Consider the following 18,573-nt stretch of genomic DNA (forward strand, 5'->3'; position numbering starts at 1 on the left):
CTGTGAATTGGAAGTTTATATAAGGCAACTTACCTTGGATTGTAAAGCATCCTTTCCAAATTAAATTCTTTGAGGTATGCAATTATTGCTGCCAGAGAGCAAACAACAGGCTTATCCAAGCTTAGTATTACAGATAGTTTTTGAGGACCTAAAAAAAACCCATCTCATTGTTTACCATGCAACATATTTCAGAAAAAGCTATTCTTCAATTTAAATAAATAGAAATCTGTAATATATGCACACTGTTCTATGATATCTATAAATCAACATAAAGTGAGGTTCCAAAACAACAGATATGGTTCCAAAGAATGTAGAACATTACAATAATGTAAACACTTAAAAACAGTTGACTCCACGATTTTGCTTCATAAAAATGACTAACTTGGTGTAGCAAATTTGTAAATGTACAAACAAATAAAAATTCTGGACTCTCCATTACTGTAGGCAACATCTGTGTAAGTTAAAAAGGAACAAACGGGCCTTGGCACATGTGCTAATGATTTATCTGCCTTGGCCAGTCTGTAGAATATGGATCCATCTTTGTGAGACAGCTATTTGTATCTGACAGCGCCCTAACACAGCCCTTGTTCCAGTTGAAACAATAGGAAAATTCACTGCATAATATCTCAACATTAACTGGTATTTTTAAAACCTTATTTAATTTTCTTTTCACAGATGTTTTAAAGCTGTTCTTAGACTGTTAACACACACAAGAAGTTGAACATTTCAGATGTTGAATAATTTCCCTCAGTTGCTACATACATGTAAATTTAAACCTGCCTAAACACACATCTTCAAGATTTTTTTTTAAAAAGGCATGTTAACCCTATATTCATTTCTATTTAAATAATGTTAATTTTCAAGATTCACCTCCTTCAACTCAATAAAGATCCCAGTGTACAGAAAATTAAGCAAAAGTGGCAGAAGGCCTGAATGGATGAACATGATGCTCCCAAATAGCTCAAACGTAAGAAAGGAGGAGTACGAGAGGTGGAAGCAGGAGCAAGTGATCCAGGAAGAATACAGAGAATGTTCAAGCTTGCAGGTTGACAAAGGACATGGATGAGGCTGAGAAACTCAGTGCCTTCTTTGTTCTGGGCTTTACTGGTAAGATGTGTTTTAAGGAACACAAGGTCTCTCAGACCAGTGGAAAATTCTGAAGCATTGAACATTTGTCCTTAACAGAGGAGGAGCAAGTTAGGGAACACTTAACCAAATTGGACATTGACAAGTTCGTGAGACCTGATGAGGTATACCCACATGTATTCCTTATCTGTGTAAAAGCTAAGAGGATGGATTTTTATCTGTGCAAAAGCTAACAGATGTTGTCAATGGCAGACCAGTAATATCAGGCACTTCTTTTATGTAAAAATCTGAACAAGATACCTGTAGTATCAGGCACTTCTTTTGTGTAAAAATCAGTGATCAGCTGGAAAGCATGGCTGTATTCAAAATGAAGTTTTCCCATCCTTTCTATCCTGATTCGGTCATCCCGTAACCTGCAAAGAAAAAATAATGGACTTTTGAGTATTTATGCTTCCTTCATGAAGAACACTTACTACAAAAGCGTACTTTCTTTTCTCTTTCATTTGTTAAGAATTGAATGGTTAAAAAATGAAGAGATGAGTTATTTGTGTGGGCTGGAAACATTTAGAATCTAAGTGTGATTTTTTTTTTCAAAAAGCTTTCTTCTTTCCATTGTAAAAGTGCAAACAAAATCCAAACAGCAACAGCAAGCAAGCCCAGAAGAGACTTCAAGAGGTTGTCTAGTACACCTGCAACATAGATGTAAATGTTTTCATCAAACATTACAAGTATTTGCCTTATCTATTCTTAAAGACTGAGTAAACAATAAAGCAATTACCCTGTGCTATGTATTACCACATTTCATTATCCTTTAAAGGCTTTGTTGTATGCTGTACAACTCACTGCAACATTAACCTACAACCTTTTCCTTTATAAAGCTGAAATAAAGTATTCTTGTCCTTTTGTAACTATTTGAAGATTCTTATCTTCCTTGTACTAAAGGAGGTGATTTCTTGGTTGTCAGGGAGTCATTAATGATGGCCCAATGCTCCCAACAAGCCAGCAGCTCCTGCCAGTTTCACAGTACCAGCAAATGTAGCAAACTTACTCTGTTCCACCATTAAGCCAAATGAACCCTTCCCTGCCAGCAAATAACTGAGAATTACAGCAGTACAGGGTTTCAGCCAGTTTTGTGACCCATGAGAAATTAATCTAGCCTGTTTCCTGTGACCCCTGCTTCCACAGCCTGCTTATGAAAGTCAGTGGCAAAGCCCTTTATTCTTTGCAATGCACACTGTTGTGTGGTACCTGGGCTACAGCGTCAAGCAGTACACCTGAGATGCCAAAATCTGACTCAGAGGAGAATATGTGTGTGCTTTTTACAAGATACAACCTTTCTACACTGGCTGATTTTCCTAACTGCTCACTGAAATGAAAAGTGGATGCTGCATTATCAATTTAATTTGTAGAGCTGGTAATTCAGCATTCAACAGATGTGCTGGTTAAAAACCAAAACAAAAATCATACACATTCCCCCTGCTAACACTGAGCCTAATTACACAGCTACAGAATAGCACTGAAGTGGCCAGTAGGAAGCTGACAGTAAAAGACATTTATAAAACATACTTGGCCTCAGAGTATCTAAGCATCATACTACCAGAGTATCAGAATATCATACTACCACCGGATGTGAATTAACCAAATAATTCCAGCACACTGGAATTATGCCAATGTGAGGGATTGTGTAGGTATTATAGGAAGGAAATTAATCAATACCCTTTTTACAGGGCTTTTTTATTTCAGCCAGCCAGGGTTTCTGCATTACATCGTACATATCTCCATCAGAAAGCATCAATATGTCTCTGAGGATCAAGTCTTAAAAATGAGAGATATTTTCCTATAACAGGTAAAATAGTGACAAACTAACTGAGTCTTAGAGGTCTTATTTTTCTTAGCACATCCCAGGTGATCCCTTGCCTACTTCAAGTCCCTTAGTTTTAACTGACTGATCTAATTAAGCTTTTAGTCTTTAGATCCTCTGTGACTCTCCTCTGCCCCAATCATACTCTGAATGAGCAAACATTTTTGTAACAAATGGATTTCTGTAAAAGACAATTAGTCTGTGCTCCCCAACCTCCGATAGCAATCACCTATTGTCCTCCTTGCATTTCTCACTTGCTCTAACCTTCAGTAATAATCTGCTCTAACACATCCATCCATTCTGCTAAATTAGGATGGATAGTCACTACAGCCTTTTTCAAGAATACCACCTCAGCATTAAACTTTTTAAAACATGTTGTAGGGTATCTGGAGGTTAGCAGAGTACCAGCCTTTGAGCCAGTCCAACAAGACAGCAGGAATCTTTTTATTTTTCATTTCCACTTGTTTTCAAAACACTGCCTTCAGAAAAGCCAGGCCTAGCAAGGTCTGCAGAGCTAATTTTTAGAACCAATGACAAAACAGGAGACTTTGGGGAGGTTAATTCATTGAATGATTCATGCCACACCTGCTTGTTTTTAAAGAGAGAAAAACTGGCATTTTCTTCAATGCATTTGTGATTTTTCTTTCATTCCATAACCAGATGTATCCAGCTTCATAGCATCAACTTTGGCAAATTATACTTACAATCAATATAACTTGAGTGACTTATACTGATACCTTTGTCCATCAACTATATATTGGTAGGAAATAGTTCTTCACATATTTTAATATACATATTCTAGATAAGGCATAATCAAACAAGTATCTGACATTTTGTCTATCTAAAAGTATGTCTGAAATTCTAGATAAAGCAAAAAAAAACTAGGTTACATATATCTATTCAACATGAAGAAAAATCTGCATTTTTATCAAGATGTATGAAAATAAAATTTTCTGCAGAAGGTTCTCATGTCTGTCCTTTGTTTAGCCAGATGATCACCCATAGGCCATTTTTCTGATTATAGCCAGAATGATATGTTGATGCTTATGTTGATGCTTTATCTCTCCAGCTACCAATGCCTATTTAAATCAGAAGTCAATTTGCCATCAACTTCTGTAAACATCATTCTTGTCAGAACATCTGCAATGAACTGCTGTGCAGCTCATCCAGTATTTTATTGATATCCTTTGTAGTACTTCTGAAAACAAGCAATCCAATAGTCCCATGATGCTGATAGGACTAGTCAGTGATGAAACTCAACTTTTCAAAGCCTTTTACATTCCTAGCACAAGTTTTTCTGGCTACTACCTTTAACTGGATATTGACCAGAGACACAGGTTTACACACACACACAGTTTTGTGCAAATAACCTAATATATTAAGTCCATTTCTACCTATACTGTTCTATGATTCACTTACTACAGAGACTAATTTATCTGTCACCCTACAAGGAAAATAAAAGGATCAACATTATCCCTCTATTTATCTTACAATTCAATCCATGAACTTAAAGATTCATTGCTCTACAAGGTGCTGCAGGGAAAATATTTGAAAGAGATCATTAAACTTGGGTGGGATGGAGAGAGGGGGATCTCTTAAGACTAAAAAAATGCTAAAAGCAAGAAGAATATAGTTTGTATCAAGGCATGAAGTGCATAAAGATGTCCTGAAAAACAAACACATGCAAACCAAGTTTTCTTACATCTCAGGCAGCTTTCCTAAGGAAAGCAAATGACTCCAGAATTTCACTTTCCAACTAATATTCTTCCCTGTCCATTCTGCATTAGGACTATTCATAGGACTATCTAAGGATGCTTTCAACAGAGCACAAGAGTTCTAAATCCCCAGGTGTAAGACACTGGGCAAGGAAGGCAAGAGACAGACATGGCTGAGTCGTGACCTGCTGGTCAAACCAAAAAGCAAGATGGAATTACACAGGCAGTGGAAGCAGGCACAGGTATCCTGGGAAAAGTACAGGGATGTTGCCTGGTTCTGTAGGGAAGAGGTCAGGATGGCCAAGGCATGGCTGGAGCTGAAGTTAGCGAGGGATGCCAAGAAAAAACAGAAGGGCTTCTACAGGTTATGTCAACCAGAAAAGGAAGGTTAAAGAAAGTGTACTGCCCATGATGAGGAACAGTGGTGAACTGGTAACAACACATGAGGAAAATGCTAAGGTTCTCAACTTTCTTGCCTTGGTCTTCACTGGTGACCTCTGCCCTCACCGCTCTCAAGTTGAGGGCCCACAAGACAGGGACTAAGGAGATGGGAGTCCCTCCCACTGTAAGAGAAGATCAGGGTCGTGACTTGTGTTTCACACAGGTCTGCGAGACCTGATGCGTCTCAGAGTCCTGAAGGAATTGGTTGATGCAGTTGCCAAGCCACTCTCCAGGATATGTGAAAAGTCATAGCAGTCAGGTAAAGTCCCTAGTGACTGGAAGAGAAGAAACATCACAGCCATTTTTGAAAAGGGTAGGAAAGAGAACCCTAAGAACCACCACCCTCTCAGCCTCACCTTTGTGCCTGGGAAGATCGTGGAACAGATCCTCCTAGAAGCTATTCTGAGGCACATGGAGCCATGGATTCCAGCCAGCCACCACAGCTTTACTAGGGCAAGTCCTGCCTGACCAATCCAGTGGCTTTCTGCAATGGAGCAACTGCATCAGTGAACAAGGGAAGAGCTACTGATGCCTTCTATCTGGAATTCTGTAAGGCCATTGACACAGTCTCCCACAACATCCTTCTCTCTAAACTGGAGATGTGGATTTGATGGGTGGAATGTTCAGTGGATAAGGAATTGGCTGCATGGTCACATCTAGGGGGTGGTGGTCAATGGCTCCAAGTCCCGATGGAAGATGGTGACAAGAGGAGTTCCTCAAGGGTCTGTGCTGGGATCAGTGCTGTTTAATATCTTCATTAATGATACTGACAGTGGGACTGAGTGCACCCTCAGCAACTTTGCTGATGACACCCAGCTGCGTGGTGAGGTTAATGTGCCAGAGGGACAGGATGCCATCCAGGGAGACCTGGACAGGCTGGGGAAGTGGGCCCAGGTGAACCTCATGAGGTTCAACAAAGCCAAGTGCTGGGTCCTGCACCTGAGTCAGGGCAACCCCGTTATCCATACAGATTAGGAGATGATGTGCTAGAAAGCAGCCCTGAGGAAAAGGACTTAGGGGTGCTCGTGGATGAGAAGCTGGGCATGAGCCACCAATGTGCACTCACAGCCCAGAAGGACAACCCCATCCTGGGCTGCATCACAAGAAGTGTGGCCAGCAGATTGAGAGAGGGGATTCTGTCCCTCTGCTCTAGTGAGACCTCACCTGCAGTACTGCATCCAGCTCTGGAGCCCTCAACACAAGGACATGGACCTGCTGGAGCATGTCCAGAGGAGGCCACAAAAATGATCAAAGGGCTGGAGCACCTCTGCTGTGAAGACAGGCTGAGAGAGTTGGACTTGTTCAGTCTGGAGAAGAGAGGGGCCCGGGGGGACCTTATAGTGGCCTTCCAATACCAGAAAGATGCCTTTAAGAAAGCTGGGGAAGAACTGTTCCCAGGGACGTGAAGCAATAGGACAAGGGGTAATGGAAAAGGGGAGATTTTGCTTGGATATTTGGAAAAAGTTCTTCACTGTGAGGGTGGTGGATCACTGGCACAGGTTACCCACAGAGGTGGTGGAGGCCTCTTCCCCTGGAGACATTCAAAGTGAGGACTGATGGGCTCTGAGCAACTGGATATTGTAAAGATGTCCTTGCTCATTGGAGGGGGTTGGTCTAGATTGCCTTCAAAGGTCCCTTCCAGCCTAACACATTCTATGGTTCTATTCAAACGCAAGAGTGCAGGCACCAATACTTTACTGTACATCCATATATCACAAGTTCATAAATGATACAGAATTTAGGAGGGGAAATCTCTGTTCCCACAACTTATTAAGAAGGTTTTAATTCTGATTCTAAGCACAGATTTATAAATGCAAAAAAAATCTAATTAATTTTTCCTATACACTTTATTCAAACTGCTATTTTCTCTGCACTGCTCATAGTGCACTGTAATAGGATTACCAGTGTGTCATCATAGGGGAAAATGCCAACGCTGCCCAGCAGAGCAAGGTAACCTGAATGCATTAATCCTTTCAGAAATCCAAGTATACATAGTCATCTCCCCTTATGAGCATGCTCAACAGAAACTACATTTCCTTTATTTGTCACCATTGTGTTGCCTTTATTACACAGTTTCTTATAGCTCAGGATGTCTAGGTTTGAACTTGACTGTGAGAACTGGAAAACAATCCTCCTTCCTTTCTTGGCAAATCTTGGCATGGAGCTACAGTAGCTTCTCTGGCAAAGCCTCAATGACATTTCCAAGCAGCTGTTCTTCTGGCATTCAGTAAATATATTTTTATAACCAGAGCACAGCTTTTTTCTCCTGCCAGAGTAAAGTACTTTTCCACATTTTCTCTGAAAAACCTTCAGATACCAGAAATGGAGAGAATATTGTTGCAATGAAAATGGCAGCACAGTCACGTTCTTTGAGTATCTGCCACTCTCAGAGTGATATAAACCACTGCTGCCTGTAATAATAATCATTACCACATGTATGTTATCAGTATACTACATACAACATATTACCCTATGAGACCTTCAGCTTGTCAAAGATCAAACTCCCAGACCCTTATTTGTGCTAGAAGCTGCTAGAAAGCCTAGAAGCAACTCTGACACAGTTTTTTAAAATACACACAGATATTTTACAAAAATATAATGCACACAAAGAAAAATCTTGCAGACAATGTGTTGCTTGTCCTTTACTATCTAAACTATCAACATTTCTCAGCATGCACATCCCAGTTTCCTTCTAGTCACCTTAGCAGAACCACTCCTGACAAGCACTCAAAATACATCTACCAGAGTCTAGGTCCAAGAAATTTGAGGAAAATACTATTTCAACTTTAGGAACTCAGATGGGAGTTGTCAAGGAAGTAGAGCAAACTATCATAAAAGCAAAGGGCAGAGGGTTAGGTAGGTACTAGATGACACTGTGCCTTCTGTAAGAACAAAACTAGGTACTACTGAACAAAACACAGACACAGTTGTGCTCCAGCAGCTACTGCTATTCTTGCTGGGCTTCAAAAAATTAAACAAACAAGCAAAAAGCCCCAAAGCAGCACCCTCACAAACAAAATGTAGGAACATCTCACCTGGCATCTGCCATACTACATTAAAGCCAAGGAAGTAACGTTCACCCAGTTACACCCCAACATGGAAAATACCCCTTTCTGAATCAAAGCATGAGTGAGGAGAGAGTGATAATATAGCTCAAATCGTTCACTTGTGATCGTTTGGGATCACCCCTGTGGTTTGCCTCTTTTCTGCACACCATGAAGTCGACCACAAACAGGCATATTTTGTGGTCTATGGGTATTCCTGCCCTGAATTTTCTGTAAGATTGGAATTTTCTGGGAGAATTAGCACAGACTTCCCCCCTACCCCCCAAAAGATGATTTCACTGTCAGAGAAGAGTTCCACAAGCTCCAGGTGCATGCTGTTCTGCAGTCCTTGAAACTCTCAGGGTTCAGGCACACAGCAGCATGACAAAGAGGTTTAACAGTTCACAGCCATGAAGAGTTTCTCCAAAAGGACACCACGGACATGACCCCCACATGGTCCTAACATGACCCATAGACCTTGTAACATCTTTTTCTTATGATACAGAAAATCCTGATAAAACACTCTATCCTACCAGAGCACCAAGGATTTTAAAGGAACAGAATGCTTTGAAGCTTGCTACTTCGTTTCAAGATGTTAACTTTAAGTGGGAAGGAAGGAAGGACAGGAAATGTAAAAGCAAATGCAAGTATTTCTAAAACCCCAAGCAGACAATACATTTACAAAGATGAAAAATACATGGGTGACAGAAATTAATGAAGCTCCACATCTACGAGATAGATATATATATATCTCCTATATCCTAAAATCAGTTATAGAGGACTCCTCTGTGTCTCTTTCTCTGCAGCTGGCTTAGAGTCAATGAAAACACCTGAGCACCACATTGTGCTTTTGCGATCATTTTCAAATTCTGAACTACTGTCTCCCCCTTTTTTCTTCAAGAATGGATCATCACCTCTCTCTTCATTGCTCAGGTCTTTGCTGAGTACTGCACAACATGTTAATAATCTGTGTTCTTTTCCACCAGACAGGGTAATTTTCAGTATTTTCTTCACACACACGGTCTTAAAATTCATACAACAATGTACAGCTAGACAAGCGTAATTTATATGAAGGGAGGGGATAAATACTGACCTAGGTCAAAGCTAACTGTTATAATTGTGTCTGGTCTCAATTAGTAGGTGCAAATGAACTTCCCCAGGGCTCAGTACTGGGAACAGTTCTCTTTAATATCTTTATCATTTATCTGGACAAGGAGAAGGAGAGCACCCTCAGTAAGTTCACAGATGACACCAAGTTGGGTGGGAGTGTTGATCTGCTTGAGGGCAGGAAGGCCCTGCAGAGGGATCCAGGAGGGCTGGATTGATGGGTCAAGGCCAATGGTGTGAGGTTCAACTAGGACAAGTGCTGGGTTCTGAATTTGGGTCACAACAACCCCACACACTGGCTTGGGGCAGAGTGGCTGGAAAGCTGACCAGCAGAAAAGGACCTAGAGATGTTGACTGACAGCCAGCTGACTGTGAGCCAGCAGTGTGTCCAGGTGGCCAAGAAGGCCAACAGCATCCTGGCCTGTATCAGGAATAGTGCGACCAGTAGTACTGGGGAAATGATTGTCCCCCATATTCACCACTGGTGAGGCTGCACCTGAAGTCCCAGGTTCAGTTTAGGGCTCCTCAGAACAAGAGACACTGAGATGCTGGAGCATGTCCAAAGAAGGGCAACAAAGCTGGTGAAGGGCCTGGAGCACAAGTCTTACAAGGAGTGCCTGAGGGAAATGGGGCTGTTTAGCCTGGAGGAGGCTGAGGGGAGACCTGATCACTCTCTGCAACTCATTGAAAGGACGTTGTAGCCAGGTGGGCATTGGTCTCTTCTTCCAAGCAACAGAAAAAGAGGAGATGGCCTCAGGTTGCACCTGGGAAAGTTTAGACTAAGGAGTTTCTTCACTGAAAGTCTTGTCAAAACCTGGAACAGGCTTCTCAGGGAAGTGGTGGAGTCACCATCCCTATAAGTATTTAAAAGACATGCTGATGTGGTGTTTAGGGACATGACTTAGCTGTGGATTTGGCAGTGCTACGATGACAGTCGGACTGGACGATTTTCATGGTCTTTTCCAACCTAAACAGTTCTATGCAGTTCTCTGCGTGTCTACATCAACATAGCTACTCACTGTCATGGTACCACTCTCCTCACCTTATCTTTGCTTGCTTATTCCCACTGTTCACTCTGCAATAGCTGTGGAGCTTTTTTGACTGTGCACCAAGCACTTGGAGCATGCTATGACAGAAAAAAAGAATGGTGGAGAGAAGGGAAAAAAAATTGTGCTGTCTTTAGCACAGTTAAATGTCTCACCAACAGTGGAGTGAAGAGATGGTAGACAGAGCAGAGTTCTAATGGAAACTGTGGCAAAAGCTTGTCACCAGATAGCTTTAGGAGCACTGGCTATTGTCTCAGGCTTGTATCACAGTTCTCTTCCAGCCCCTCCCTAGGGCCAGATGCTTTATTTCACTATTTGCAGCTGGTCAGTGTAAGGACTCACCCCTGAGAGACTTTCAGTGCCTTATCCTTCTGCCCCCCTCCCCCATCCAAGTTTTCCTATTTTCACTGCTTAACACTTAATTTTTTTAAATGTCAGGAGTGATCACAGTGAGCAGAGTGGGACCACGCAGAACCACCTCTAAAACTGCAGAAATCACCAAGGGGCCTCTGGAGGTCATGTTTTGCAGCCCTACACTTGAAGCAGGACCACCACCAACATCACACAGGTCGCCAGCATCACATAGGTCATTTCACTAAACCGTGTAGCATCTGTCACTGGTACAACAAAGGAGCTGACAGAAGTGAGAAGCAGGTTGTAAGAGCAAGTCCAAGGTCAGACCAAAGTGAATTCTGAAATGCAGCACAAAAGACAGGACGGTGGGATGGGAGCAGCCACAGCTGCAGGAGCTACACCCTGAGTTCCCACAGAGAACAGCACAAGGCAACAGCATAATATATCTGTTAATGTGGTCACAAGCTAAAAGGAAACACTGCAGCATGAAAAGCAACAGCTCCTTACGGTAACCATGACGAGGAGCCCAGTGCCAAGATTTTCCAGTACATGACACGCACTAGAAACACACAGGGAACTGTTGTCTCTGGAAAGCACAACAAAACTGATGTTTAGGGAAAAGGAAGGAAGCAACGTCTGGGTCAAATAACGAGTCTCATGTATATAACTATTTGGAAAAGAAAGCAGAAATGTAATCCAGGAATTACAGTGTCATTTTCATCTGCTTTTGATATATTTCCCCCACAAGCCAGCTATATTATTCCATACTGAATTATTTATTTTTACAAAGACAATGCACTGCTGCAAAATGCTGTTGAATCTACTCATGCTAAGAAATACTTCAGATAATTTAATACTTGACTGTAAGACCTACAGCAACCATTTAATACTATTTAAAATGATCCTCTAACATAGTGATAATTGACTCTCAAAACTCCCCCTAAATTACCAAGGTCTTTTACCAAAAGGGACTTTTAGAGAATGTCGACACAACCAGACAATACAGTGTCAGGCAGAAAAAAATGAGCTTTGTATTACATACTGTGTAACTAAAATATTACAGTCCTACCTTGCATCTTTAAATAAAACTTCAAGTGCCATAAACAAGAGCAGTAAATTGAATAGTGGGAAGAGAGTGACTAGATCTAAAAGACACCAAAAATTTTGGACTAGCAGAATAAAGGAAAAGATGACAGGATAATACTGAAAAATGAGTTTTGAAACTCTCATACAAAAGTCACAGAATCACAGAATCACAGAATTATCAAGGTTGGAAAAGACCTAAAAGATCATCCAGTCCAACCATTCACCTATTACTACTAGCTCCCACTAAACCATGTCCCTCAATACAACGTCCAGTCTTTCCTTGAACACCCCCAGGGTCGGTGACTCCACCACCTCCCTGGGCAGTGCATTCCAGTGCCTGACTACCCTTTCAGAGAAGTAGTGCTTCCTAATGTTCAGCCTGAACCTCCCCTGCCGCAGCTTGATACCATTCCCTCTAGTTCTGTCGCTGTCTACACGGGAGAAGAGGCCGACCCCTAGCTCACTACAACCCCCCTTAAGGAAGCTATAGAGAGCCATAAGGTCTCCTCTGAGCCTCCTCTTCTCCAGGCTGAACAATCCCAGCTCCCTCAGCCGCTCCTCGTAAGGCCTGTGTTCCAGACCCCTCACCAGCTTAGTAGCCCTCCTCTGAATGCGTTCCAGGGCCTCAATGTCTTTCCTGTAGTGAGGGGCCCAAAACTGAACACAGTACTCGAGATGCGGCCTCACAAGTGCTGAGTACAGGGGGACAACCACCTCCCTGTTCCTACTAGTAACACTATTTTTGATGCAAGCCAGGATGCCGTTGGCCCTCTTGGCCACCCGCGCACACTGTCGGCTCATGTTCAGCCGTGCATCAATCAGTACCCCCAGGTCCATTTCCTCCACACAGTCCTCCAGCCACTCCACCCCAAGCCTATAGCGCTGCCTGGGGTTGTTGTGGCCAAAGTGCAGGACTCGGCATTTGCTCTTGTTGAACCTCATGCCATTGGCTTCAGCCCAGCTCTACAGCCTGTCCAGATCCCTCTGTAGGGCCTCGCTACCCCCAGGCAGATCCACACTCCCAGCCAATTTAGTGTCATCTGCAAACTTACTGAGGGTGCACTCAATGCCCTCATCTAGGTCATCAATAAAGATATTGAAGAGGACAGGCCCCAGCACCGACCCCTGGGGAACACCACTCGTGACCGGTCGCCAGCTGGATTTAACTCCATTTACTACCACTCTCTGAGCCCGGCCCTCCAGCCAGCTCCTTACCCAGCCGAGGGTGTACCCATCCAAGCCACGGGCTGCCAGCTTCTGCAGGAGAATACCGTGGGAGACAGTGTCAAAGGCTTTGCTGAAGTCTAGGTAGACCACATCAACAGCCTTTCCCTCATCCAGCAGATGGGTCACTAGATCATAGAAGGAGATCAGGTTGGTCAAACAGGACCTGCCCTTCATGAACCCATGCTGGCTAGGCCTAATCCCCCGGCCATCCCGCAGATGCCGCATGATCTCCCTCAAGACTATCTGTTCCATAACCTTCCCTGGAACCCAGGTCAGGCTAACAGGCCTGTAGTTCCCCAGATCCTCCTTACAACCTTTCTTGTAAATGGGAGTCACATTGGCGAGCCTCCAGTCTTCTGGGACCTCACCAGTCAACAAGGAGAGCTGATAGATAATGGAAAGCGGCTCGGCTACCACCTCTGCCAGTTCCCTCAGCACTCTCGGGTGGATCTCATCAGGCCCCATGGACTTGTGGCAGTCCAGTTGGAGTAGGAAGTCTCTGACCGTTTCTTCCAGAATCACAGGGGAGTTAGCATGCTCCCCAGCCGAGACTACCAGGTCAGAGAGAGGAGTACCCTGAGCATAACTGGTCTGACCTTTAAAGACAGACGTAAAGAAGGCATTCAGAACCTCCGCCTTTTCCTTATCCTCAGTGATCATATTCCCAGCCTCATCCAGTAAAGAGTGGATATTCTCCTTTGTCCTCCTCTTACTGTTAATGTACTTATAAAAGAGTTTGTTATTCCTTTTCACCCCAGCGGCCAGGTTAAATTCAAGCTGGGCTTTTGCCTTTCTGATTTCACCTCTACACATCCTGACGACTTCCTTGAATTCATTCTCAGTTGCCCGTCCCTCCTTCCACAGGCGGTAGATTCTCTTTTTCTCCCGGAGCCTCAAGAATAACTCCCTATTCATCCACGCCGGTCTTCTTCCCCGCCGGCTCATTTTGCGGCTCAGGGGGACCGCCGGCTCCTGCGCCCTTAAGACTTCCTTCTTGAAGAGCAACCAGCTCTCTTGTACCCCTTTGTTCGCTAGGACTAAATGCCAAGGGACTCCCCCTACCAGTCTCTTGAACAAATCAAAGTCCGCCCTCCGGAAGTCCAAGGTAGCAGTTTCACTATTCCCCCTCCAAGCTCCACCATGAATTGAGAAATGTATCATTTCATGGTCACTCTGTCCAAGGCAGTCCCCAACCTTCACATCTCCTACCAGACCTTCCCTGTTCATGAACAGCAGGTCTAGCGGGGCAGTTCCTCTTGTGGGCTCTCTGACCAGCTGCATCAGGAAGGCATCCTCTATGCACTCCAAAAACCTCCTAGACTGCTTCTTCTGTGCTGTGCTGTACTCCCAGCATATGTCAGGGAAGTTGAAGTCCCCCATGAGGACAAGGGCTGATGACCGTGCAGCTCGTGCCAGCTGCTTGTAGAACACCTCATCTGTCTCTTCATCCTGGTTTGGCGGTCTATAACAGACGCCCACCAGGATGTCTGCCTTGTCAGCCCTTCCTCTGATCTTTACCCATAGGGATTCAATGTTATCATCCCCAGTCACAATCTCAGTAGCAGAAAAGGATTCCCTAACGTATAGAGCCACACCACCACCCCTCCTTCCTTGCCTGTCTCTCCTGAAGAGTTTGTAGCCATCCATTGCAGCACTCCAGTCATGGGAGCAATCCCACCATGTTTCTGTTATGGCAACCAGGTCATAGTTTGCCTGCCGCACTATGGCTTCCAACTCTTCTTGCTTGTTGCCCATGCTACGTGCGTTAGTGTAGACGCACCTCAGCTGAGCCCCTTGTCTCTCTCCTAATCCCAATACCACTTCCCCAGGCCGATCTCTATCAGACCTGGCTTTATCCCCTTCCCCCTTCCTATCTAGTTTAAAGCCCTTTCTACAAGTCCTGCCAGCTCCTGGGCAAGTATCCGTTTCCCTTTCAGAGACAGGCAATTCCCATCAGCTGTCCTCAGGCCAGGTGCCGAGTAGGCCGCCTCGTGAGCAAAGAATCCAAAATTTTTGCGTTTGCACCAGCCTCTCAGCCATGCATTTATAAGATGGCCTTTTCTGCTTATCTCAGTGTTTGCCCCTGCCACCAAAGGAATACTGGTAAACACAACTTGCATGCCTGCTCCATCGACTAACTTCCCCAGCCTCCTAAAATCATTTTTTATAATCCTCATGCTTCTGTCAGCAATCCCATCACTGCCAGTCTGAACTACCAATAAAGGGTAATAATCGGAGGGGCGGATAAGGCTGGGGAGTTTTCTAGAAATATCCCTGACCCGTGCCCCGGGAAGGCAGCACACCTCCCTATGGGTAGGGTCAGGCCGACATATTGGGCCCTCTGTTCCTCTCAGAAGAGAGTCGCCCACAACTATCACCCTCCTTTCTTTCCTGGAGGAAGCAGTCTTCAAACGTGGAGCCGTCCGCCTTACCTTGGGCAAGCTTGGCGGCAGCGCTCCTATGTCATCATCACTCACGTCTCCCTCTGGTTTCAGGGCTTCATACCTGTTACAGAGAGGGACCAGCGGAACCGAGGTAGGTCGGGATGGGGGTCGCCTGCAACGCCGGGCTGAGACCTGCTGCCATTCCTCCTCTCCTCTCAAGCTGTCTCTCCCTGCTTGACTATGGTGAGAGATCTCCCAATACTCCCTCAGTCTGGGAAGTGCAATCTCTGCGCCTTTTTCGCAGAGAGTTGCTCCACCAGTCTATCTCCCGCTCGCATTCTCTGATGGTCCGCAGTCTATCTACCTCCTTCCTAAGCTCCACAAGAAGGCTGAGCAGCTGCTCACACTGCACGCAAGTGGAATCCTTCTCATCCTTCCCTGGCAGCAGCAGGCTGAGGCACTCCTGGCAGTCAGAAACCTGAACTGCCACATTATGGAGCAGACCCTCTGTCTGGGTTGCCACAGCCTTTGCATGGGAAGCCCATTTCCTAGTGAGGACCATGTTTGAGATGTTGGTGTCAGGGCAAGATACCCTGCCTGCTTGACCTGCCTGCGCGAACTGCCGCGCAAACTGAGAGGTGACAGAAAAGCTTTACGCAGCTAAACACAGCCCAGACCTTGGCTGCAGGTATTCCGGGACCTCTGAGCTCCCTGAGTCCACATGCCTCAGGGTCCCAGAGCACCATGTGCAGGCCAGAGCTGTCCCATCATTCCAGTCTGGCATCCGAACTGCCCCTCACTAAACCCCTCTCACCCACTTTAGCAGCTGGATGGCAAAGACAGGCAGACGGGGGGCGGGGGGCTTGCACCGCCATTGCGGTGTCGCTCCTTCCTTTGCACAGGGCTCCACGGGGCTTGTGAGCAATAAAGGCACGAAGCGACAGCGAGCGTGCCGCGGGCATTGGGCACCAGCGCTCATCCCTGGCTGAAAAGGACACGCTGCGACACCTCGGGCTTACCACTCTCATACTTGCAGCTGGTCAGGTTGATGGAGGGAACACTGGAATGGAAAGAGACAAGACAGCAGTCGGTGCTCATGCAAACCAGTGGGCAGAACGGGAAGCTGGGCTGTAAAGCGGTGCCCTTGACCGCCTTCTGAGGGACCAGATTATGTTCCAGCAGGGCAATTATGTGTCCAGTTACAGACACGGCCTCCCAGGCAGCCACGATCTCTGCAAAGCCAGGGAAAGAGGCGTCAGACACACAGCTCCTCGGCAAGCTCCTTGCCCAGGGTGGCAAATTCCAGTGCCTAAACCAGTCCAGAAAATCACCATGGTCACAGTCATTGAGGAAACCACCAAAGCACCGCCCCAGTATGCCAGTGCTCCTGAGGGGAGGGAGACTGAGGCTTCCCCATACTGCCCCTCATCTCATGGACCTTTCCTGGGCATCATGGCTGGCTCTCCCCAGCACTGGGTTGGCCGGCAGAGCCAGGAGCACCTCTCTTAAATGCCACTGCTGTGTCTCTTGGTGCAGGCAGCTGCTGAGGCTAGTAGGGCTACGAAGATGATTAAGGGCCTGCAGCATCTCCCCTATGAGGAGCAGCTGAATAAGATGCTCTTGCAGCAAAGATGCACTCTGCCTGCAAGGCACACGGCCTGAAGCCAGAGACATGTGCCGACACACTGCTCAGTCACAGGGTGGGATCCCAAGTGTGAGAGACCCCCCCCAGCAAACCACAGAGAGGTTCCCACTGCCTCATTTCCTATCCCTGCTCTCAGCTGCTTTAATGCCCATCACTCACTCAGCTGGCAGGCACCAAGTGCGGGGGAATATCTTGTACTCCTCGGGGAAGAGCTTGAGCATGCGGTTCAGGTTGCGCGCTAACAAGTCCTTCCGGCAGATCTCCATCATGCCTGGGAAGTGGTTGATTTTCTGAAAGAGGAGTAGAGGGAAAAGACAGTCAGCAAAGGGACAGCAGGGATCCTCCCCCAGAGCTGAGGAAAGCCGGCGCACACGGAAACCAGTGGGCAGAATGGGAAGCTGGGCTCTGAAGCAGTGACCTTTGCCTGCTAAGGGATTATTCTCCAGCAGCTTCAGCTGAACTTCAGCAGCAGGACTGATCTGCTCCTTCCCTCTAAGCCCTGATGCCTGCCCTCCCCAGCAGATCACAGGGAAGGACATGGAAGTGGAAGCACCGTTCATTAGAAACTAAGGGCTCCTGCAGATCTCAGAGAAGAGCACAGCAAAGACCCAGCTCCCTTGCATCCCTCCTTGCTAACAAATTTCCCCCCCCCCGCCCCATGCTTAACAGCAACAGTATGTTCATACCCTCAAAATGTGGGAGTGGGTTCAAATGAGCCCCCACTCCTGGAGCAGCATTTCTCTATTCAGACTGTATCCTGTGCAGGACCAGTGAAAAAACAGGCAACAGTGGGTAAAGCAAAACTGCATCAAAGTTAAAGGACTGTCAGTTAGCAGATGCAAAGTACCTGCTGCAACTCCCAAAGTCAAACCCACCATTCAATGAATCTGCTTTTCACACCGCAGAAGCTGCATCTGAATCAAGTTCCCAGAGCTGCAGTGACACATGTGCTGTGCTAACAGCATCCTTTAACGGCGCTACGAATCCCTGAGGCAGAAGGTCACAGCACAAACATCCCACTCTCAAGGGACTTTTTTTCCCCAACACAAACACAAAAACATAACATCAGCCAGCAACCAAAACACTACAAGCAAGAACAGATAAAGACTAAAAATCAATGGGGAACCTATAATATTTGGTTATCCAGCATGCAACAAGATATTCAGGTGATGTTTCTGTAATGTCTTTTCTCCTTTACAACCTACTGAGAGATGAGGCTTGGAGCTACATTATTAAATGCTGAAGGTAAAACTGAATGAATGAGAAACACACAAGCTGCAAAAAATCAACGCTGACAATCTGAGATTACTTTTTCTAAAATCAGGCAATAAGAAGAGGAACCAGCATCAACACCGTTTCTCTGCAGTTCTACTTGCAAACAAAACCCCAGCCTTTTCTCAGTAACATCACCTTTACATGTCTTATGCCTTTTCCTCTGTTAAGAGAAACTGAGAAATAGCATGGAACAATGGTTTCTGTTGTTGGCAGCTAAAAGCGGAAGTGAATTGAAAGGTATGGGGCAGCAGCTCCCAGGAATCCATAGGTAATGGGAACTTTCTATCTAACTAACCAAGAGT

At 45.4% G+C, this 18,573-nt stretch overlaps 1 protein-coding gene across 1 annotated transcript in view; it reads right to left on the minus strand.

The window, feature by feature from the left end:
- Positions 1–17,262, minus strand: part of LOC311199745 (DNA mismatch repair protein Msh3-like) — a gene marked incomplete at its 5' end in the record, with an annotated part of 81,042 nt that extends 63,780 nt beyond the window's left edge. The window contains 7 exons of the mRNA XM_084273878.1: positions 34–148; positions 1,387–1,499; positions 11,162–11,213; positions 13,336–13,563; positions 13,771–14,479; positions 15,400–15,472; positions 17,156–17,262. Coding sequence (XP_084130004.1) covers positions 34–148; positions 1,387–1,499; positions 11,162–11,213; positions 13,336–13,563; positions 13,771–14,479; positions 15,400–15,472; positions 17,156–17,262 — 1,397 coding nt within the window. The remainder of the gene's footprint in view (positions 1–33; positions 149–1,386; positions 1,500–11,161; positions 11,214–13,335; positions 13,564–13,770; positions 14,480–15,399; positions 15,473–17,155) is intronic.
- Between the last annotated feature and the right edge of the window lie 1,311 nt (positions 17,263–18,573).

This window comes from Gallinula chloropus (genome assembly GCF_964237585.1).
Source record: "Gallinula chloropus genome assembly, chromosome: 21".
In the NCBI taxonomy this organism is placed as follows: Eukaryota; Metazoa; Chordata; class Aves; order Gruiformes; family Rallidae; genus Gallinula; species Gallinula chloropus.